Source organism: Mustela putorius, unplaced genomic scaffold, assembly GCF_011764305.1.
Source record: "Mustela putorius furo isolate JIRA1106 unplaced genomic scaffold, ASM1176430v1.1 tig00000095_pilon_pilon_pilon, whole genome shotgun sequence".
Taxonomy (NCBI): domain Eukaryota; kingdom Metazoa; phylum Chordata; class Mammalia; order Carnivora; family Mustelidae; genus Mustela; species Mustela putorius.
The window spans coordinates 33,569,647-33,593,230 of NW_025421280.1; the positions used below are offsets into that span (position 1 = coordinate 33,569,647).

A 23,584-nucleotide genomic window follows, 5' to 3' on the forward strand; every position below is an offset into this window, starting at 1 on the left:
ACAACTTCAAAAATGATTAAGATGTTGGGGCGTCTGGGTGGCTCATTGGGTTAAAGCCTCTCCCTTCAGCTCAGGTCATGATCCCAGGGTCCTGGGATCGAGCCCCGCATCAGGCTCTCTGCTCAGCAGGGAGCCTGCTTCCTCCTTTCTCTCTGCCTGCCTCTCTGCCTACTTGTGATCTCTGTCAAATAAATAAGTAAATAATCTTTTTGAAAAAATGATTAAGATGCTACATTTTCTAAAAGATTTTATTTATTTATTTGAGAGAGAGAGAGAGTGAGAGCGAGCCTGAGAGGGGAGGTCAGAGGGAGAAGCAGACTCCCCATGGAGCTGCCTGATACTCTGGGATCCTGACCTGAGCCAAAGGCAATTGCTTAACTAACTGAGCCACCCAGGCACCCTAAGCTGCTACATTTTATGTGATGTTTCTTACCACAAAAAAATTAAAACTCAAATAATAATACTGATTGTCCCCTCCCTGGGCATGAGGGGCTTTTGGGGTGCTCATAATATTTTTGTTCCCCCTGATGTGGGTGCTGATTTCATGGATGTGTTCACCTTGTGAAAACTTCTAGAGCCTCATACAGTTAGGATCTGTTTCCTTTTACGTATGAATTGTCTGCTTCAATAAAAAGCTTAAAATATTCCCCTTGACTGGTTAACTATAAGATTGGTTCAATATAAGATGGTTTATCCATGGACTCAAGGGGTTAAGCCTCTGCCTCCGGCTCAAGTCATGATCTCAGGGTCCTGGGATAGAGCCCCGCATCGGGCTCTCTGCCAGTGGGGAGCCTGCTTCCCCCTCTCTCTCTGCCTGTCTCTCTGCCTCCTTGTGATCTCTCTCTGTGTCCAGTAAATAAATAAAATCTTAAAAAAAAAAAAAAAAGACAGTTCATCCACAAATGCACTATTTTTATGCAACTGTCAGAGAAAACACCAAAGAAGCTTTCCAGGCACTGACATGAGACATGTCTCCAAGACATATTAAACAAAGACAGCAACAAAAAATGAAAAAAAAAATCAACAAAGAAAGCAACATGTAAAACAAACATCTTTTCATGTGTAAGCGTCTGTTGAGTACCTACTAGGTCCCAGGCACTGCGGACATACCTTCAGACACACAGACACACAATCCTGCCTCGTGGAATTAACACACTAGAGATTTGCTGATATTTTTGTAAAAGGAAAAAAAAAAAACCCAGCCATTAGATAAAGAATATGTATGTAATTGCCACGTGAAGTTAAGACTAGTCTTGCATGCCTACACTCCATTTGGAAGAAAGCACAAGATGCTGGAACAGTGATGTGTGCCAAGAAGAAGGGTGTGTCAGGCTGGGAGAGGAAGCAGGAGGGAGACTTTTCATGATAAAGCTACGCGCGGTCTTTGTATCCTTTGTATTTTGAAGCATGTGAATCCTTTTGAAGTATCCAACTTTTGGAGCGGGGAACACCCATAAAACAAAAATAACAACAAAAACCCAACTTTCAATGAATAAATAAATATCCCCTCCCAACATTTTTTTTTTTTTTTAATCAGATGCCAGATTCCCACAGCCTAAGTTGGATTCTCTAGAAAATGGGGCCAGGGAATCTGCTTTTTAAACAAGCACTGTTGGGGCACCTGGGTGGCTCAGTGGGTTAAGCCTCTGCCTTCGGCTCAGGTCATGATCTCAGGGTCGAGCCCTGCATCGGGATCTATGCTTAGCGGGGGGCCTGCTTCCTCCTCTCTCTCTGCCTGTCTCTCTGCCTACTTGTGATCTCTGTCTGTCAAATAAATAAATAAAATCTTTAAAAAAATAATAAATAAATAAACAAGTCCTGTTACTTTGGTCTCACCTCCCACCCACCCACCCCCAAACCCCCAGAGAGAGTCTGTTGTTTTGGGTTCTAGAATCTTTTTCCATGATCATGCCCAGAGTGGGTGGGAAGGATGGCAGTAGCCATTGCTGCCATCCATCAGGGCCAGGAGCCATTTCTCTAGATACGGTGTCTGCTGAGGAGGGAGCTTCCTGCCCTGCCCAGGCCAGCCAAGTCTATTTTTAGAGAGGGCTGCTTTTCCATCAACTCAAGGAAAATCCATGTCCCCAGAGGCCTCCTGAGCAGGTAGATCCCACCAGCCACTGCGGAAAATGCTTCCCACCAGTGAGTGTGGTCTGCCCAGCCCTGCAGACGAGGATCCAATGCATCCGAGAGGTCTCCAACACACCCATGGCCACACAATCGTAAATGTCAGAAGTAGGATTTGAACCTGGGTGTCACCACCCCTGAATTCACGGTAACACGATGGAGCGGAAGGCATTGGGATACAAGGGATATGTGAGCACTGGGATTTCTCAGCAACTCTTGCAACATTATTCCCAAAGGAAAGCTCTTCATTTTCAGGCAGGGACTTCTTGTGGCAGCCTGGGGGCCCCACGGTTTTGGTTGATAAGAACGGACAATTTACAAAACAAGTGAGACCTGCCCCTCCCCGCCCCCCACTTCAAGGAGTCAAGCCAGGTGGCTCCTCTAGAAGTTCAGATGATGGCCTGGCTTTAAGACCAACTGAAGTCTCCACCTCAGGCATCCTTGTGCCCTAGAGCAAAACAATTATGTGGTTTGTTTGCTGTTCCTTCTGCCTAGAACACACTTCTCCCAAATCTTCCAGCGGCCCTTGGCTCCAACACCAGCCCTTGGTCACCTAAAATAATCCCAGAGGATTCTCCCACACACATGCTGTCCTGTTTTCTGCTCTACAACACTTACAACAACCTAAAATCATGTGTTTATTCGAGGGTTTTTCTGCTTTGTTCACTGTCTAGACCCTGCCTGTACCACACTCGGTAAATGCTTGTTGATGGAATGGGCTTCTGGCATCCAACACAACCTCTGTTGGGCACAGAGGTCCCCTGTCTGGAGTGTGGGTCTGGCCGGGCCTGGGAGGTTTTGCTCAGGTCCATCCATGGCTGGCTGGCTCCCTTTGGCCAAATTCAAGGCTTGGTGAATTAAATCCCTGTCCACTCTGCCATCCCTGGCCCCCCAGCCCTGCCTTATAGAGACCCAAGATCCCTCAGCTGCTGCCCACAGGAAGACAGGCCCTGGCCAGGGCTCTGAGTTGAGATTCCCAGACCAGAGACAGCCAGCCACACCCAAGGGATGCCCAGCACCCCTGACCGCAGGGTCTGAGGCTTGAACCAAAACCAAGAGCAAGAGGCCCCTGGAGGTTGGGCCAGCAGCTTCAGGCAGGGAGGGAAGTGGCTGGGTGATGGCCAGGTCCCTGTGTTTCCCTCTAGGCTGGGCTGGGCAGGGAGGGTCCCAGTCTCCCCCACCCGTGTCTCTCTCTCTCTGCCCTGCTGAAGCCACTGTCCCTGATGGCAGCAGCCAGGACGAGGCCCATCTCTTGTCAGCTTTGTTTTTCTTGATTATTTTTGAGCAGTTTCCTGCCCCCTCCCCAAAGCTTTCTGTCTCACAGTTTCCAGGAAGTTCTTGTCACACAAGGAGGGGCAGCGGCGCCCCTTTGCCCCAGGGGAGTGCTACGTGGGACCTGTGCCCAGCTCAGCCCTGGGACCCAAAATGGAGAAGAGAAAGGAGAAACTGAGGATGGCACTCCCCTCCGTGGGAACCCGGGGAAGGAAGGCACTGTAGGGCGTGGGTAGGGAGGAGTCTCATCTTGGCCCCAACTCCTGGGCCGGGAGCCGAAGGCCGAGGTTCGCGGGAGGGGAGTCCGCGTTGCAGGGACCTCGCGAAACGGTAGCAGACACCCCCAGTCCCTTGCACGCGGCCCGGAAAGTTTCTCAATGGTTTCCTGCCTCTTTACCGCCCCCTCGGTGAGGGCGCCCTTCTTTCCGTCCTTCCAGGCCTCTTGCAAGAACCGACTGGCTTCCACCCCCGCAGCATTGGGTCTGCCCAGGTGTGCCTCAGTTTCCCCATCTCGCCAGAAGCCCGGGACGGCTACTTCTCGGGAGATGCGAGCAGGAGAAAGAAGTGGACCAAGGCAAACAGAAGAGGGGGATTTGGGGAAGTCGGGGCCCTATGCCTCTTCCGAGCCCCGGTCTCCAAGCCTCCCCTCCCCCGCCTGGCATCTGAGCCGCCAGATAACGGGACCTCCCCGGGCGGAGCATGCGCCGTGCGTCCCGGCCCATCAGCCGAAAGGGGTGCGGGGGCTCCCGGGAGAGCGGACGCGGGGAGACCCGGCGGAGCAGGGGGGCGTGGGCTCGGCGCAGAGCGGAATGCTGGGCCGGGAAGCAGGAGAGGGCCCCCAGCTGCAGCGCGGGTGTTTATAATCCTGGAGGTACCCCTCCCCCAAGGCCCAACTCAGCAGAGGCGACCCCGGGCCCGAGGCAGCTCCTACCGTAGGCTCCGTCCTTCCGCTCGTCCTCCATGGCCGCGTCGGGCGGGGAGGGGAGTCCGAGCCGGAGCGACCCCAGCCCGCGCGGGCGGGAGGCTCCGCGGGCTGCAGCGCCCCGCCCCGGGCCCGGCCCCGCCCCGCCCGCTTGGCCGGCCCCGCACGCAGCCTCCAATGGGAGCCCGGAGCAGCCCGGGGCGGGGCATGGGGCGGGGCCGGGCCCGGGAGAGGGTGGGGCCCCAACCTTTGTTTCCCGTCTGGGCTCAAGGGAGACTCTCCCTGGGCGTTCGGTGGGCCAGGAGCAGTTGTCACCCCTTCACTCATCTACCCACCCACTGACTCATTATATAGATATTGAGCGCTCATTGTGTGCCAGTGCACGGATCAGAAAATGCCATTTTTCATTCATCAGATTGGCAAGAATTTGAGAGCCCGATAACAACCAGTGGGGTGAGCACATGCTGTGGGTCAAAATGTTATCTGGCAGAAAAGATTAAATCCAGCCGTGTTTGCCTTGCGCGATTCATCTCTGCCTTTGACTCTGGAGAAGCCTTCATACGTGTCTGTGCCTGAGGCCTATCTATCAAAGGTTGCTACCTGCGGCTTTGAAAGTTATTGTGATAAATGGGGGGAGGCTTAGATGTCCACCAACAAAGGAGGGCAAGGATCACCATGAGCTGGAGGGAATACCATGCAGCGAATAAAAAGAATGAGGCCATGGAGGAAATGCAAATTAACAATGATATACCACCATAACCACCAGAAGAGCTAAAACTAAATGGTACCAAGTATTAGGAGAGGATCTCTAGTAAATGGGACGATCCTGGACTGTTGGTGAGAATGTAAAATGAAACAAACTACTTGGAAAAAGATCTCTTAGGGATGCCTGGGTGACAAAGTGAGTTAAGCATTTGCCTTCGGCTTAGGACATGATCCCAGGGTTCTGAGATCAAGTCCTGAATCAAGCTCCTTGTTCAGAGCCTACTTCTCCCTCTGCCTGGAGGCAGCTCCCCCTGGTTGTGCCCCCTCTCTGTATGTCAAATAAAAAAAATCTTTTAAAAAGAAGAAGGAGGAGGAGAAGAAGAAGAGAACCAAAATCTTGTATACAAATGTTCACAGCAACTTTATCACAACTTTGGGAGCATCTCCCTTCCCCTGGGGTCATGATCCAGGGTCCCAGGACCCACCCCTGCATCAGACTCCCAGCTCAGCGGGGAGTCTGCTTCTTCCTCTCTTCTGTGCACACACGCTCTCTCTCTTTCAAATAAATAAACAAAATCTCTAAATAAAACAAACAAACATTTTATCACAGCTCTACTCATAGGGGCCCCAAATTGGAAGCAACCCGAATGTCCATAAATGGGTGACTGGATCGGCACAGCGAGGTCCCTCCCTACTATAAAATAGTCCTCAGCAAAAGGCATCAACTACTGATAAGTACAATATAACACGGATGAGTCTCAAAAAAAAAATAAATAAATAAATAAATAAATAAATAAATAAATGGATTATGCTGAGTGACAGAGGAGGCCAGGCACTTGCGAATGAAGTTCTAGGGTAGACATAGCTAATCAACCCATGGGAAATGGCAGACGTGGATCAGTGCTTGCCCCTGTGGATGGTAGGGCCCCTGCTGCAGCTTCCGGGCGTGGGGGAGGAAGGGAGGCAGGAAGCAAGACTGTGGTTACACAGGTGGGTTCAGTTTGTGGCAATCACTTCACTTCTGACCTTTCTGAAAGTGTTTCGTTTTAAGAATGGAAAAATTGTTGATAGGTTACAGGTTGTAAGGAGAGTGAGTATTTATAGGGAGCTTACTCAACCTCAGAAGAGGGATTACGTGCCTTGTAGTCCATCTTTATAATCATTTTCCAGTTGGTGAAAGTGACACAGACAGGTTAAGCCATTTCTTAAGTGCTTCTTATTAAATCCTGGCAATGCTTTTCCAGGTGGAGAAAATGACACAGAGAGGTTAAGTAATTTTCCCCACAGTCACCCAGGTAGTGAGTGTGGGGCTACACCAGGATTTGAACTCATGGACCCTGTCTTCACAACCCACAGGCTCTCCATAATCCTGCCAGGGTAGCTGGGCTAGATTTCTAGATCCCCGATGGTGAGTAAAAATAGCAAGTTGAGGGGCACCTGTGTGGCTGAGTCTGTTAAGCAGCTGCCTCAAGTTCAGATCATGGTCCCAGGGTCCTGGGATGGAGTCCCTCATCGGGCTCCCTGCTCAGCAGGGAGCCTATTTCTCCCTCTGCCTCTGCCTACCACTCTGCAGGCTTGTGCTTGCTCTTTCTCTCTCTCTCTCTCACAAATAAAGAAATAAAATCTTTTAAAAAACAAAAAAGTTTTTAAAAATAGCAAGTTGAAAAATAGAAAGTTGTACTTAATTGGTTAGTTGTGTATGGTCTGGGGAAAAGAGAGAGATATGATATCTCACACACACACACACACACACACACATCTGCGTGTAACTTAACAGAAAAAGATCTGAACATGCCAGTTGTTGTCAGAAAGACCAGGATGGAGGGGGTGGGGGACCGAGGGACTGTTTCCTGATCTACAATGTTCTCTTTCCTTCCCTCTCTCTCTCTTTTTAATATTTTATTTTTTTTATTTTTTTAAGATTTTATTTAGGGTGCCTGGGTGGCTCAGTTGGTTAAGCGACTGCCTTCAGCTCTGGTCATGATCCTGGAGTCCTGGGATTGAGCCCCACATCAGGCTCCCTGCTCAGCAGGGCGTCTGCTTCTCCCTCTGACCTTCTCCCCTCTCATGCTCTCTCTCTCACACAAATAAATTAAATCTAAATTAAATCTTTTTTTTTTTAAAGATTTTATTTATTTATTTGACAGAGAGAAATCACAAGCAGATGGAGAGGCAGGCAGAGAGAGAGAGAGAGGGAAGCAGGCTCCCTGCTGAGCAGAGAGCCCGATGCGGGACTCGATCCCAGGACCCTGAGATCATGACCCGAGCCGAAGGCAGCGGCCTAACCACTGAGCCACCCAGGCGCCCTAAATTAAATCTTTTAAAACATTTATTTATTGGTCAGAGAGAGAGAGAAAGAGAAAGTGCACAAGCAGGGCTAGCAGCAGGAGAGGGAGAAGCAGGCTCCCTGCTGAGGAAGGAGCCCGATGGAGGACTCCATCCCAGGACCCCAGTATCCTGACCTGAGCTGAGAGCAGATGGTTAACCGACTGGGCCATACAGGTGTCCCTTTCTCTCTTTAATAGGAGAAAATATTCATGAGGGTAATCAAAATTCTATTAAAAAATAGATTTAGGTGTGCCTGGCCCAGGATCAAGCCCCATGTCAGGCTCCTTGCTCAGCAGGAAGCCTGCTTCTCCTTCTCCCTCTGCCTGCTTGTGCTCTCTATCTCTCTGTCAAATACATAAATAAAAATCTTTTGAAAAAAAAGAGAGAAAGAAAAGAAATAGATTTAACGTGGAGGAAAAGGAACCCTCTTGCACTGTTGGTGGGAAAGTGAATTGGTGTAGCCACTACAGAAAATAGTACAGAGGGTCTTCAAAAAATTAAAAATAGGGGCACCTGGGTGGCTCAGTCATTAAGCGTCTGCCTTCAGCTCAGGTCATGATCCCTGGGTCCGAAGATCGAGTCCCACATGGGGCTCCCTGCTCAGCAGGGAGCAGCCTGCTTCTCCCTCTCCCACTCCTCCTGCTTGTGTTCCCTCGCTCACCGTGTCTCTCTGTCAAATAAAGAAATAATCTTAAAAAATTGGAAAAATAAAATAAAATACTTACAGCAGTTAAGGTATGGAAGCAACCAAAGAACCCATTGACAGTTGACTAGATCAAGATGGCGGCATCCATATTTGATGGAATGTTACTCAGCCATAAAAAGAATAAAATCTTGCCATTCTTGACAGCATGCACAGACCTAGAGGGTATTATGCTAAGGGAAATCAGTCAGAGAAAGGCAAATACCATGTGATCTCACTTCCATGTGGCATCTCAACAAAGGCACAAACAAACAAAAAAATCAGAACAGGATGATAAATATAGAAAATGGGTAATGGCCAGAGAGGGAAGAGTGGGTACATGAGAGACTTAAGGGAAGGGGGTTAGGGGGTACAAACTTCCAGTTATAGAACACCTACGTCACAGGGATTCAGAAGGACAGACCAGGAAATACACAGTCAATAGGATCGTAATGACATTAGATGGTGACAGATGGCAATGCCACACTTACCGCATAAGATACAGAATTGCTGATTGTCTGTGTTGTGTGCCGGAAGCCAATATAACATTGTCAATGACACTTCAATTTAAAAAATCGTAAGGGACGCCTGGGTGGCTCAGTTGGTTAAGCAGCTGCCTTCAGCTCAGGTCATGATCCCAGCGAGTCCCACATCAGGCTCCTTGCTCCGCAGGGAGTCTGCTTCTCCCTCTGCCTCTGCCTTCCACTCTGTCTGCCTGTGCTCGCTCTCACTCTCTCTCTCTCTGACAAATAAATAAATAAAATCTTAAAAATAAATAAATAAATAAAAATAAAAAATCGTAAAATTAAAATATATTTTAAAAATTGGGTTTATCAGGCTGGTCATCAAAGGATAAATGCTGTCTGATTCCACTGCTATGAACTCCCTAGGGGAATAAATTCAGGGACACAGCAAGTAGATGGTGGGTGCCAGGGGCTGGGGAGGAGGAGGGGGAGGGGAACTTAGGGTTTTAATGGCCCAGAGTTTCAGTTTTTTGAGATGAAAAGAGTTCTGGAGAAGGATGGCGGTTCAGGGCAGCACAATGCTGTGAATGTGTTCATGTCTCTGCATTGTACCCTTGAAATGGATAAAACGATCAAGTTTATGTTAGGTAGCTAAAGTTTAAAAAAAAAAATAGATTTTTAAAAAACGGTGCAACACAGCTGTGACAGGGAAGGATGGAACAGTGGAGAGAGCCCAGAGGAGGGACGTGACCTAGACTCGGGCTGACAGATCAGAGAAGGCTTCCTGAAGAGGAGACGTTATCTCGGCTTGAGAAAAAGCCTAAAAAAAGCCAAGAGGAGCAGGCAATTTTGTGCTGTGTGGTTAGGTGCCGGAGGAATGAGAGAAAGAGAGAGAGGAACTGAAATTTAGGAAGTCAGGGTGTCTGGGGCAGTGGGTTCAAGCAGCGGCAGCTCGGGAGAGAGGTCAGCCAGGGCTGTTTCTCACTGTACCGGCCTCAGCCGCGCAGAGGCGCTGGGAGCCGCGGGGGATAGAAGAGGGAGGGAGGGTCAAGTTTCAGACCACGCCCTTGAGTAACGTGGAGCAGGGACTGAAGGGGGTGCGGAGGGGCCGAGTGGCAGAGTCCCAGAGGGGAGGCTGGGGCGAGTTCTAGGCCTCTCGGAGGAACTGGGGCAAGGCCACAGCCCCTGGGGACAGCGGAGGCGGGGCCCTGGGGCACACAGAGCTACTCTGTTCTCTGCCCCCACTGAAGCTTTCGGGTTCGTGCATTTTACAGCCAAACAGACCTTTTAAGTTTCAGATTCCAGGGCTTCTGGGCCCGGGCTTTTGGGTTCTATTTACTGCCTGAAAAAAACATCTCGGGGGAGGGGCACCTGGGTGGCTCAGGAGGTTAAATAGGGGTCCTGGGATCGAGCTCTCAGCTCAGTGGCACACCTGCTTTCCCTTCCTCTCTCTCTGCCTGCCTCTCTGCCTACTTGTGATCTCTGTCTGTCAAATACATACATAAAATCTTAAAAAAAAAATCGGGGCGCCTGGGTAACTCAGTGGGTTAAAGCCTCTGCCTTCAGCTCAGGTCATGATCCCAGAGTCCTCCACAGGGAGCCTGCTTCCCTTCCTCTCTCTCTCTGCCTGCCTCTCTGCCTACTTGTGATCTCTGTCTGTCAAATAAAATCTTAAAAAAATAAAAAAAGGTCTCAGGGACCCAGAAGGCTCAGTGATTGTGGGCTGGGGCGAGGGCCCGGTAGCCTTCGCCATCCCCCTGAGTCACCTTCTGAGCAGGGGGCAGGTGGGAAGGAGAGTGGCGGCAATCACCCTCTTTTGAGCAAAGACAACATAAAACCTTGGACTGTGCGGGGCTGGAAATTCTGTTCCACCACTGCTGACTGAGTGACTTTGTCACTGAGTGACTGTGTCCATGTCAGTCCGTGGCTCTCCTCCCTTTGGCAATGCTATCTGTCAAACGGAGATAACAGGCCTCCCTCACTCAGGCATTGTTTCTAGAAGGATTCCCACAGGGGAGACATTTAGGGCAGGGCTTGGGTATGGTGAGTGCCCCATGGGCAGGCGTGAGGTATTGTTAGTAATAGGATTACTGGTACCTGGCTATGCTGTTGGGAGTGGGTGGGGATTAAGTGCTTGACCTTCAGGACCCTAGTGCAAGTTCTGGCCCAACTGCCTCACAGCTGTGTAGCCCTGGGCGAGTGGCTTGACCTCTCTGGGCCTCTGCTTCCTCCAATGGAAGAAGACATAGAAGGTTTTCCCCGTCGGGTCCTGAATTATCAGGAAAGCAAAGATGAGAAGACCAGAGTCAACGAGCAAAAACAAACAAACAAACAAACAAGTAAATAAAATAAATAAAAAGAAAATCACAGAAGACAGATGTAGCAGGAGAGCCGTTCCCGTGATCAAGTGCGCGGTTAGGCTGGGGAGCCGTTGCTTTGATATCATCCGCGTTAGAGGCCCGTTGGGAGAGGAGTGGGTAGTTCTGATAGCAGCAGCTTCTGTCCTTGCCTCCCTCCCTCGAGTCCCCTCTGGGGACACCCACCACACCCCCAGAGGCTGATAAAGTTGTGGGGCTGAGTTTGCAGGAGGAAGGAAGGATGAGTGTCTGCCTATGTCTTTTTTTTTTTTAATTATTTATTTGAGGGAGAGAGAGCGAGAGAGCAGGAGCAGGGAGACGGGAGGAGGGGAAGGGAGAAGCAGACTCCCTGCTGAGCAGGGAGCCTCATGTGGGACTGGAACCCAGGACCCCGGGATCATGACAGAGCCAGAGGCAGACACTTAACAGACTGAGCCACCCAGGCATCGTGCTGCCATCTGTATTCTCAACTGCTTCATGGTAAATAATTATGGCAATGATAGCAAATAATACTGACAACATTACTGAGTGTTGGCTACATCCCAGGTCAGTTCCAAGAGTCGTGCTGGGGGTAATGACCCAAGCATCTGCATGAAAGCCTAAGGAGGTAAGAGCAGTTGACCCTGTTTTAGAGATGTGCGGCAGGGCAGAGCAGGTGCCTGAGGCCACCCAGCTGGCTGGTGGCAGAGCCCGGACTTGAGCCCAAGTAGCCAGTTCCCAAGGCCTCGTGCTGCACTAGCACATATAAACAAGACAACAAAAACAATATTAGTACTCGCTTTATGCAGGTTCTGCCTGAAGACTCTTTCCGCTGTCTTCTTCCTGCTCTTAAGGACATGGTGGGAAATTTCCAAATGTCAGCCCCTTCTCTGATCTCTCTGTTCTCACAGCGACCCCTGCACCCTGCTACCAGCTCACTTGCTTTCTTCTCCCCCCCTTTTTTTAAAAAAGATTATTCATTTATTTATTCGACAGAGAAAGAGAGAGAGAGGATGCCCAAGTTGGCAGAGCAGCAGGCAGAGGGAGAAGGAGAAGCAGATGCCCCACTGAACAGGGACCTCCCCCCAACCAACATGGGGCTCGATCCCAGGACCCCGGGATTGTGACCGGAGCCGAAGGCAGACGCTTAATGGACTGAACCACCCAGGTGCCCTTCCCTTGCCTTCTTGATCAGAGATGATTATGACTGAGACAGTCAAGATGATCTCTGGTCATGATAAGAGGTCATCTTGTCTTTTGGTTTTTACGTTGTGTGCCTCTCACCTCCCTTGCAGAGAGCAGTGGCAGGGCTTGATCTGTTTGCTATCCATAGTGGTACAGGGCTGCTTGATAAATATTCACTCACTGCATGCATGAATCAGTAGCAACAGCAGCATTACCAGCCTCCATGTGTTCAGTGCAGTACACAGAAGGTGCTCAATAAATGCTTGTTGAGTGAATAACTTTATAATACAGTCCCAATAATAATGACCATTGATCTTTTCAACAGTCTATCAACATCTTAGTGTCACATAATAGGAGTTTATAAATACTTTACTGGAAGGACTAAGAGTACATTAGGAATAATAATAAAAGCGGTTACATATGTTCTGCTCCGAGTTCTACCCAGAGTTCCTCGGTGAAAGAATGTACTAGTCAGTAAATATCTAAGGGAAGAAAAATTAATTAGTAAATAGTTATTGTATGAATGAATGACTGAATGCATGAACGATTTGCACAAATGCATTTTTTTTCTCCCCTCTCCACGGAGCTGGACAGATATTATCGAGTACCCAGTGTGGGGCACTGGGGACACAGACAAAAACAGGACAAAATCTCTCCTCCATTGGGCCAGGTGTGCCTGTGGGAGAGACTGAAGAGAAACAAGATGAAATGTTTGAATGGGTGGACGGATGGAGAAGGACGAATGGGTGGGGAGATGCATGGGTCGGGGGTGGGGGGAGTGAGCGGGTGGCTGGGTGGACGGAGGGATGGTTGGTTGGTCTGGAGACTCCTCCCATCAGCTCTCCAGGGTGCAGACGGAAAGTGAGGCGGGGCAGCTGTCCCCTCCGAGGCCCCGCCCTGCAGCCGTCTCCGCGTCGGCCAACAGCGCCGCTCACCTGGAGGCCTCCCCTTTAAGACGCTCTCACCTGGGCGCTCACCTGCGCGGGGCCGCTTCCGCAGGAAGGAGGAAGCGGCGCCGCCGTCGCCTCCCGGCGCTCCCTCCCCGCCTCCCGGGTCCGCCGGTTGCCACCATGTCCGCCTCGGCTGTCTTCATCCTCGACGTCAAGGGCAAGGTGGGCCGGGCGCGGGGGATGGGGGTGGGAAAGGACAGGTGAGGCTGCGCTCCCCTGGTCCCAGGGGCGGCCCCTCCTCGCGGGCAGGGAGGCTCCAGAAAGCTCTGGGAGCGTGGGAACACCCCTCCCCCAATCGCTGGAAGTCCCGGGTGGAATCCCACCTCCACTGTTTCCCAGCCGCGTGCCGCGGGCCGGGGGCTTTGCCTCCCTGGGCCTCAGGCTCCCTGTCCGCAAAAATGGGAATAACAGAGGTCCCCACCCAATAAGAATGAATACAGCTGGATGAGAGTAAACTACTTAGCACAAGAACCCAGCTGCAAACAGGAGATGTTCAGTTCGTTGAAATTCTTTCTATCACCGTCTCAATCATCCACACGATTCATATTTGGGGGAAGAAGGGGGAAGGGGACCCTCATTCCCGTTTGGGGCTGCCTTGTCCCTTTTCCGAAGCCCCCTCTCATTCACCGTGGCATTTCATATCCATAAAAACTGTGGTGGTGAAAGTAAGGTGTTTGAGGACCAGCTCTGCCCCCTGGGGGTTCTCAACCTTGGACTACACCAGCTCAGGAAGTAGGGACTGTTGGTATCAAGTGCTTACTGACTGCCGAGCAGCACCTATAAGGGTATTTCTCTCTTTCTTTCTAGAATCTTTCTCTTTTCTTTGCCTCCTTCCTTCCTTTCTACCCACCCTTCCCTTCCCTTCTGTTGTCCCCACCTCACCAGTTTGGTGCCTGTGAAGCCTTGGGCAGGAGCTGGAATGCTGGAACCCATGTGTCTTGGTTCCATTCCCGGTTTCCCCACCTGTTAAGAGATATGGTTCACACCTTGGGGGGCTCCATCCTTCAGATGAAGACACATGAAGATGGTGATGCTGCCTGCCCCACAGACTGCAGTGAGATGCAAATCAGTCAGCAAACGTCCGGTCTGTAGGAGGAGACGGCTGGTCCGCACTGAGGACTCTGGACACGTTTGCTGTTGTTATCTTGCTCCCATTTTACAGAGGAGGAAACTGAGGCACAGAGCAGCAGAGTCTTGCCCCTGCCTGGCAGCCAGGAAGTAGAGTCAGAACCAGGCACTCTCTCTGATGCCCCTGGATGAAGGGGCCCAGATCCCCGTGGTGACTGCGACTTCTCTGCTCACCCTTAGCCCCTGATCAGCCGCAACTACAAGGGCGATGTGGCCATGAGTGAGATCGAGCACTTCATGCCTCTGCTCATGCAGCGGGAGGAAGAGGGTGCCCTGGCCCCACTGCTGAGCCATGGCCGGGTCCACTTCCTGTGGATCAAACACAGCAATCTCTACTGTATCCGGCCCTTAGTGGGATTCCTGGAGGCCTGGGATGGTGGTGGCTCAGGCCCAGAGGGAGTGGACGGAGGACAGAAGTTGCACAGCACATCAGCGGTTCGGGTTGGGGAGGGATGGACAGGTAAGATTTTAGGATCCGTGCTCCATTTGAGACGTCCAAAATGGCACCTTTTCCTTAACTTTGCTGCCCACAGTGGTGGCCACCACACTGAAGAACGCCAACGCCTCCCTCGTGTACTCCTTCCTCTACAAGACGGTGGAGGTAGGTTCTGCCTTCCCATTGGCCAGCTGGTCTGTCCGTCCACTCGATTTGCCCTTCTCTTTCCAGATCCATTTCTCCTAGGAAGCTTTCCCTGACCTCCGTCAAAGCCCCATCTCTGTGTTCTCATTAGCTGCAAGGGCATCGTCTCTCTCCCTGTAGGGCAAGGACCAAGGAGGTTTCTAAGACAGTGCACTGCTCAGATCTGAGCCAGAAAAAACTGGGTTCCAATCCCAGGTGCCCACCCCACCACCCTTCTTGCTCCCTGGCCATGTGAACTTGAGCAAGTCATTTCTCTCGCTGTCTCTAAACTGGGAGTTGCAACAAGTCCTACCTTGGGGTTGTTGGACACATTAGTCAAATTCATATTTATGGGTGTCTAAAACAGTGCCTAGTATACAGTAAGTGCTCAATAACAGTTTGGTATTGTTAGCATTAGTACTGCTTATAGAGTCATATAATAATTGGGGGTGGGAAAGGACATTCTCAATGACTGAGAAAGCGTCCAGGAAATACTTTTCAACAAACAAGGAATGTGTATTGATCTGTCCCCTGCTAGGCAAAGAGGGGACACAGCTGTGCATAAGAGAGGCACAGTCCCTGCCTGTCCCAAGGAGTCAAAGGGCACGAAGGAGGTGCAACAGGACATTATGAGAACTGGAGACTGGGGTGCTAGTCTCACCTTGACACTCAAGGTGGGGGCGGGGGGGATGGTCGTGGCTTCACTGAAGAGATGACATTTGAGCTCAGTCCCAAATGACAAGAAGCCCACTGTGAGAAGAATGTCCCAGGCAGAGGGGAGAACATATGCAAAGACTGCCAGGTGAGATCAGAAAGAAGGCCAGGGGGGCTGGGACAAAATGAGGGATGGAGGGTTTTTTGAATGTCAGATGACTGATAGGTTCCTACTGTGGTTATACCAACCACTTCCCAGAGGCTCTGAACTTGGGGGTCCCAAACCCCTAAAGCTCGTGGAGTCCCCGAATTCTTAATGTCCCAGTGCTCGTATACAGTAGGCACTTAATAGTTGCCTGTTGGGTTGCTGGCTGGATGAATGAGGCCCCAGCCATACCTCTGCTCGTGTCTGTTTCCCTGCACCCCCAGGTGTTCTCTGAGTACTTCAAGGAGCTGGAGGAGGAGAGCATCCGTGACAACTTTGTCATCGTCTATGAGCTGCTGGATGAACTCATGGACTTTGGCTTCCCACAGACCACGGACAGCAAGATCCTACAGGAGTGAGTGGGCCATGGGGACAGCCACGGGGGGACCCCCTTATGGAAGGAAGTCCGGGAGGGTCTGGGAAGCATCCCTGGGTCCAGCTAGTCATCACCCCGGCCTCCTGACAGGTACATCACGCAGCAGGGCAACAAGCTGGAGACCGGCAAATCTCGGGTGCCACCCACTGTCACCAATGCTGTGTCCTGGCGCTCCGAGGGCATCAAGTACAAGAAGAATGAGGTCTTCATTGATGTCATTGAGTCTGTCAACCTGCTGGTGAGCCTCCTCTTCTCCCCCACTCCTTCCGCGGCCTGGAGGCAGCAGAGGAGCCCCTGTGCTTGTTGACCCCCATTCGTGCATCCTCAGGTCAATGCTAACGGCAGCGTCCTGCTGAGCGAGATCGTGGGCACCATCAAGCTCAAGGTGTTTCTGTCGGGAATGCCAGAGCTGCGGCTTGGCCTCAACGACCGAGTGCTCTTTGAGCTCACTGGCCGTAAGCTTGTGGAGGAGGGGAAACGGGAGGGAGAGGACCCCATCCTATCTGGGGACCCAGAGAAATGCAGCCAGTTCTCAAATAAGCACTCGAGTGCCCTCTGCTGGTCATGGCCAGTGCTGCGCTGCTGGCTCATTGGCGCAAACAGTGCTTCATTATTGGGTGTCTGGCTCAAGTACAAGGCTGAAAAAGACAAATCACTGTCCTTGTGGAGCTGACATTCCAGTGGGAGTAGGAGGTCGGAATAGTATCCTATTTAAAAACCTGACAGATTCCATGGGTTCAGATTCTAGCCCTGCCCCCCCTGCTTCTGGCCAGCTGGGTTACCCTGAGCAAGTTACTCACCCTCTCTGGGCCTCAGTTTCCTTACCTGTAAAATGGCAGGTAATGGCAAGTGGTAGGGAAGGAAACAGGGGTAGCGATCTGGGGTAGGGTCTCTGGGCCAGGCCTCCAGGGTCACCTGCCCGCCCGCTTGGCTCTGAGTTTCAGGGAGCAAGAACAAGTCCGTGGAGCTGGAGGACGTGAAATTCCACCAGTGCGTGCGGCTCTCTCGCTTTGACAATGACCGCACCATCTCCTTCATCCCACCTGATGGCGACTTTGAGCTCATGTCCTACCGCCTCAGCACCCAGGTGAAGCAGGGGAAAGCCCCATTATAGGGGTGAGGAATGGCCCTAGAACCTCCAAGAACTCCCTTTTCTGCTGTCTGCAGGTCAAGCCATTGATCTGGATTGAGTCCGTCATTGAGAAGTTCTCCCACAGCCGCGTGGAGATCATGGTCAAGGTAAGCTCAGGGGAACAATTCTTCAAAGTGCATGGTCTGCCCCCCCGAACCCCAAAATCACCAGCCTAACCCCATCTCTCCCATCTCCTGGCTCCTCGCTTCCCTCCAGCCACGCTGGTCTCCTGGCTGATTCTCAAACATGTCAGGCACAGTTCCCTGTAGGGGCTTTGTATTGGCTCTTCCTTCTGCCTGGGCTGCTGTTCCAGCAGCCATGCCCACAGCTTCGGCCCCCACCCTCTCCCACCCACTCTGGTCTCTGCTCTGCTGCCTGTCACATCTACTTCTTCCTGGTGTGGATTTCTTTTCCCCAGGGTCAGACATGTAGTAGGTTCTCAGTAATGTGTAAATGATGGACAGAGTATTTGCTTACATATTATGATTTTATTTATTTATTTATTTTTAAGATTTTATTTATTTATTTGACAGACAGAGATCACAGGTAGGCAGAGAGGCAGGCAGAGAGAGGAAGGGAAGCAGGCTCCCTGCTGAGCAGAGAGCTCATGCAGGGCTCCATCCCAGGACCCTGAGATCATGACCCGAGCTGAAGGCAGAGGCCTCAACCCACTGAGCCACCCAGGCGCTCCCATATTATGATTTTTTTATTTTTTATTTTTTATTTTTTTTATTTTTTTTTTTAAAGATTTTATTTATTTATTTGACAGAGAGAGATCACAAGTAGGCAGAGAGGCAGGCAGAGAGAGAGAGAGAGGAGGAAGCAGGCTCCCTGCCGAGCAGAGAGCCCGATGCGGGACTCGATCCCAGGACCCTGAGATCATGACCTGAGCTGAAGGCAGCGGCTTAACCCACTGAGCCACCCAGGCGCCCCCCATATTATGATTTTAATGGAGCCTCTACTTTGTGAGGGGTCTAAGGGACAAGAGGGAAGAGATAAAAATAGGGTGTCCTCAAGAAGTTTGCAAGCCAGATGGGCAGACAGACAAACCATCAGCAAATCCTGGGCAAAATAGGTCTCTAATCGGCCCCACTTAATACTCCCTCCACTGCATCTGCCCTGGTCTCCCAGCTCTTGTCTTGGCCCCCCGCTGTCTGTTCCCTTTGAGGGCACCTGTGAGTGCTTCAGTCTGACTGTATCTCTCTTCTTCCTACAACCTTTCATGGTTCCCACTTCACTGAGAGTAAAAGCCAAAGTCCTGGCATCCCACAAGGTCCTATGACAGTCTGCCCTGTCACCTCCCCAGCTTTACCTCCCTCCACTGTCTCCCTCCCTCTCTCCATTCCAGCTATATCAGCTTTCTCTTTATTCACACCAAGCAAGGTCATACCTCAGGGCCTTTGTACTGGCTGTTCCCTTTGGATCGTACTCCTTCTCTGCCCCAGATATCCATATGGCTCCTTCCCTCATCTCCTTCAATTTTTTTTTGCTAAATGCCACCTCCTTAAAGGCCTTTCCTGATTTCCCTATTTAAAATTGCAATCCCCGGGGCGCCTGGGTGGCTCAGTGGGTTAAGCTGCTGCCTTCGGCTCAGGTCATGATCTCAGGGTCCTGGGATCAAGTCCCGCATCGGGCTCTCTGCTCAGCACGGAGCCTGCTTCCTTCTCTCTCTCTGCCTGCCTCTCTGCTTACTTGTGATTTCTCTCTGTCAAATAAATAAATAAAATCTTTTATTTGTCAGAGACAGAGGGAGAGAGAGCGAGCGAGCACAGGCAGACAGAGAGGCAGGCAGAGGCAGAGGGAGAAGCAGGCTCTCTGCCGAGCAAGGAGCCTGATGTGGGACTCGATCCCAGGACACTGGGATTATGACCTGAGCTGAAGGCAGCTGCTTAATCAACTGAGCCACCCAGGCGTCCCAAATAAATAAAATCTTTAAAAATAAATAAATAAAATAAATAAAATTGCAACCCCCATGGGGCACCTGGGTGCTTTAGTAAGTTAAGTGTCTGCCTTTGGCTCAGGTTATGATCCCAGTGTCCTGAGCTGAAGGCAGAGGCCTAACCCACTGAGCCACCCAGGCGCCCCGGCACCCACATTTTTTTAAAGATTTAGAAAATTTTTATTTTAAGACTGACTTTTAAGTGGTCTCCATGCCCATTCTGGGACTCAAACTCACAATCCGAAGATCAAGAGTTGCATGTTCCACCAACTAAGCCAGCCACACGCCCTACTGCCCACATTTTTAACCATAAATATTTTGTTCTGCAGGTTTCTGATCCTATCAGTGGACCCACTAGCTTTGTTTGCATAAGCTTGATTTGAACACGAGTCCCAGAAGCTGTAGTTTCGTGCCTCCCTTTCTATAGCTGTTGAGTATCCCACCCTGGGGATTTTTTCTGTTCCTTCTCTTGTGTGGTTTTTTTTCCAGTTCTTGGCCACTCTAGTTCTTGTTGCCGTGAACAGCTCCCAGGGTCCCAAACAAGAGCTTCTCCACAGTTTAGAGTCAGCCCTCTTTTACAAATGGGGAAGCTGAGGTTCAGAGGGGTGCCAATGTCCCCTACCTAGGAAAGAGGGGGCGGTAACCTACCTTGAACTTGGGTCTGCCTGGCTTAAGAGTCTCTGTTTTTCTTTTTATTTATTTATTTTTTTAAAGATTTTATTTATTTATTTGAGAGACAGACAGTGAGAGAGAGCATGAGCAAGGAGAAGGTCAGAGGGAGAAGCAGACTCCCCGTGGAGCTGGGAGCCCGATGCGGGACTCGATCCCAGGACTCCGGGATCATGACCTGAGCCGAAGGCAGTCGTCCAACCAACTGAGCCACCCAGGCGTCCCAAGAGTCTCTGTTTTTCAATTTCACTTTGTTCCCTGGTCTCAGGGTGTCAGGGAAGCTGCAATGTGAATGAATGGTCACCTGGGAGGGTCTTGACACCCCTCATAAAGGGGAAGGGGCCATCAGTGCTGATGCTTCCCGAAAAGAATATGCCCTCTGGTTTACTTCGAGGTCCTCTGCCCCTGATGCCACCTCCCAAACATCCCTCCCCAAATTGATCAATAGTGGTAGTAATCATAATGCTAGCTACTGTACACAGAACACTTAAAATCCCTGTGTTCAAAGTCTGTCCCGTGTCACGTGTCAGATACGGGTGACATAACTTATTCAATGACTTGTGAGACATGCGATCGTTGCCAGCCCGAGCCCGATGCAAGTACCTGCTCTATCAGGTACCAGCTAATTCACTCGGACAGAGTGCCTCATTCTCCTCATCTGTAAAATGGACCTCAGGGATGGATCCTACTTTAGGGAATTAGAGAGAGGACCAAGTGGTTGGCTTGGGGCCCAGCATGTGCTAGGGGCTCATTAAATGCCAGCTCTCAAGTGAAAAATCCTCTGTGATGGGCATCATTTGCATTTTGGACCAGGCAAAAGAGTTGGACACTTTACAAAAAGAAGGCACTAACAACAGAGCCTCTGGAGTCTTCTGTGGGTGTGACCCCCCAGCTTGCCACGTGTTGGCCGTGCATCTCCAAGCAAATGCCTTAGCTTCCCCCATCTCCATTTTCTCATCTGTAAAACGGGCAAGCTGATTGTTCCCACTTCAGGACTGCAGAGGCTCTCCCTGAGGTCGTGCGGGGAAAGGGCTTGAATATTTGCGGGATGCAGGAGTGAATTCTTCACACCCCACACCCTCTCCTCTGACAGGCCAAGGGGCAGTTTAAGAAGCAGTCGGTGGCCAATGGCGTGGAGATATCCGTGCCCGTGCCCAGTGACGCCGACTCCCCGAAGTTCAAGACCAGTGTAGGCAGTGCCAAGTACGTGCCGGAAAAGAATGTCGTTATTTGGAGTATTAAGTCTTTCCCGGTGAGTACTGGGATGGGTGTGGGATCTGAGGGACCTGCCCTTGCAGCTTGCAAGCAAGCCAGAGAACAAATAGCGACCCTTGTGTGTATGCACATGGTTATCCTTTAAGGATCGTAAAGCTGGAAACCAGGCCAGCGTGGTGGTTAAACTCCCCGCCTCCCAGGTCTTGAGGTAACCAGTCCTGGGTTCAAGTTCTCCCTTGCCTTCTCAGCTAGACAGTCTTAGGAAACCTACTTCCCTTCACGGAGGCTCTGTGTGCCTATCTGTGAAATAGACAGGATCCTGTTACCCTCATCCTTGGGCTGCTGGAGGGTTTGGTCTGTCCCTGTGAATGGGATGGGGGTGGGAGGATCCATTAGGGCCTGGAAAGTGGGCAGGGGGTCATCAGAAGCCCTCTGACCAGGCTTTATAGTTAGAAGCTTCAGCCGTACCTTGGCCAGAAAGCTTCACGTTCTGGTCTGAAATGGACAAAGAGCAGAGCCTACTCTGGGGGCCGCCGGGAGGATGGTCTGGGCAGAGGGAGGCTTCTTGGTGTGTCTGATGCCCCCATGTGCCCTCAGGGGGGCAAGGAGTACCTGATGCGTGCCCACTTTGGCCTCCCCAGCGTGGAGAAGGAGGAGGTAGAGGGTCGGCCCCCTATTGGGGTCAAGTTTGAGATCCCCTATTTCACCGTCTCTGGGATCCAGGTGAGTGTGAGCAGGTATCTTCCCTCCTTGGCCTCAGTGGGTTCCCCATTCTCCTATGCCTTGGCTCAGGTCACATCTGTTCCCTGACCTGCACCATCTCGTCCCCCCAAAACCACCCTGCATCTCTTCCCTTACACTGTGCCATCTCTTTCCCAGTGTCCTGGACTGCCTCCCTGCTCCCCTCCCGCCGCTGCCCGTGCCACACCTTTGCTCTAGCCCATGTCACCACTCATAGACCATGTCACCACATTCTCCCCTAGCTGTGTTACATTTAGTTCCCTCACCCCAGCCAGGCTCCCTGCACAGCCTGGGCCTTGTTTCATCCCCTTTCAGGTTCGGTACATGAAGATCATTGAGAAAAGCGGTTACCAGGCCCTGCCATGGGTTCGCTACATCACCCAAAGTGGCGGTAAGGCAGCTCGGCTCCCTAGGATGCTGGGACAAGGAGATCCAATGGGTGGTCTCAGGGCTTTGGCCATACTTGGGTCAGAGGGTCACCACAATTCAACAGACCTGGCCTCATCTTGCCCATCTTTAAAATGGGGGCAGTTGCCAGTTCTAGAGTACTGATAGGGTTTGGACACACAGCACCCCCATCTGTACCTGGAGACAAGCTTGTTGCTATGGTTACCTTCCCTGGGTTGAACCCTCTTCTTAGCCTTGTTGCGTACCCATGGGTTGATCATGAGCACTGGGGTGGGGAATAAAGGCAGGAGGGGTGCTTTCCCTCTGTTCCCTTTCCCCAGTTTGGAGATGGTCCCTGTTTATTGTTTCCCTGCAGATTATCAACTTCGGACCAGCTAGGAGAGAGAAGAGGTGCGGACTTGGACATGGGGCCCTCCCTCTCCCCAGGCTGGGACTGTAGACTTGAGAGGGAGGAAGATGGGGGGTGTGTACAAGGGAAGGCCCCAGACTTAGCAGTTTCTTGCTCCCAGCACCCAGCACCTGGCTTCCTCCCTGCCTTTCCCTCCACCCATAGGCTGGGAGGAACAGTCTCCCTACCTCCTTTTGCCTCCTGGCTCCTCCCTCCTCCAATTTTATATGAAGAAATAGAGGAGGGTCTTGAATACCCCCTCATGAGTGCCTTCTTGGAGTGACCTGCCTTAGGGGTGTCGGGACCCCTCCTTCACAGCTGCTGAGCCCGGAGGCCATGCTGGCCCACCCAGAGTTTTAGGATGGTATTAAAAAACAAAATGAATCTAGCTGCTGCGTATATTCTTGGCTGGGGACTGGGAATGCCAGGAACACCCGCTGAAGGGCTGGGATGGGAGTGGGCAACGCAGATCCCTTCCTCAGGCCCAGGGGCGGCGCGTCTGGGGACAGTGCAGTTTCCCCCCAGCTCCTTGGGCCCGGGCTCCAGCCTTGTTCCGCCAGCATCAATTTCCCTTGTAGCAGCCAGAGGGCGCCTCTTCTAAGCCAGATTGTGGCGTTCATAACCCTCCCAGGGTTCCCTCGTGAAAAATAAAACGTAAGTGCTCAGTGCGGTCCACAATCCTTATCTGCGCTCCCCGTCCTTCTGGTTAACCTGTCTTCACCCCCTCCCACTCTCCGCCTCTAGGCCTCAAGCTTCCCGTGCAGGGCAGGTGTGCTCCCACCTCTGCCATTGCAACAGTAATGCCCTTCTCCTGCCATGTACCTCCCCCGCCCCCAGATATTCACAGGGCTCCTTCCCTCACCTTCAGATCGCAAACGTCACCTCCTCGGGGAGGCCCTCCCTGACCTGTTTCAACGGCCTTCCTTTCCCAAGAGACTATCACTTATCTGTTTTATCACCTCCATTGCGTTTACCACCCTGCAAAGATCACATTACTGTCTCCTCCCGACCTAAATGGGGGGGGGGTCCTGCAGCGGGGACCAACTGGCCGGCTCGCTCTCCAGTTGGTGCGCCTAGTGCACAGAGAGTGCTCAGTAAAAGTCTGAATGCAGACGTCTGTAAGCGCCGCCTGCGACCTC

At 51.5% G+C, this 23,584-nt stretch overlaps 1 protein-coding gene across 2 annotated transcripts; it reads left to right on the forward strand.

Moving 5' to 3' along the window:
• Nucleotides 1-12,915: 12,915 nt before the first annotated feature.
• AP1M2 (adaptor related protein complex 1 subunit mu 2) lies at nucleotides 12,916-22,833 on the forward strand. Of its 2 annotated transcripts, none has more exons than XM_004748429.3 (12): nucleotides 12,916-13,133; nucleotides 14,280-14,436; nucleotides 14,633-14,700; nucleotides 15,802-15,932; nucleotides 16,044-16,191; nucleotides 16,282-16,408; nucleotides 16,892-17,040; nucleotides 17,121-17,192; nucleotides 20,787-20,945; nucleotides 21,506-21,631; nucleotides 21,965-22,040; nucleotides 22,413-22,833. In XM_004748429.3, the coding sequence occupies exons 1-12, from the start codon at nucleotides 13,092-13,094 to the stop codon at nucleotides 22,433-22,435; spliced, it is 1,278 nt and encodes a 425-aa protein (XP_004748486.1). In that variant the 5' UTR covers nucleotides 12,916-13,091; the 3' UTR covers nucleotides 22,436-22,833. The 2 variants fall into 2 exon arrangements, with proteins under 2 accessions (XP_004748486.1, XP_004748487.1); XM_004748430.3 differs by having other exon boundaries at nucleotides 12,918-13,133; nucleotides 16,898-17,040.
• The last annotated feature ends 751 nt before the right edge of the window (nucleotides 22,834-23,584 follow it).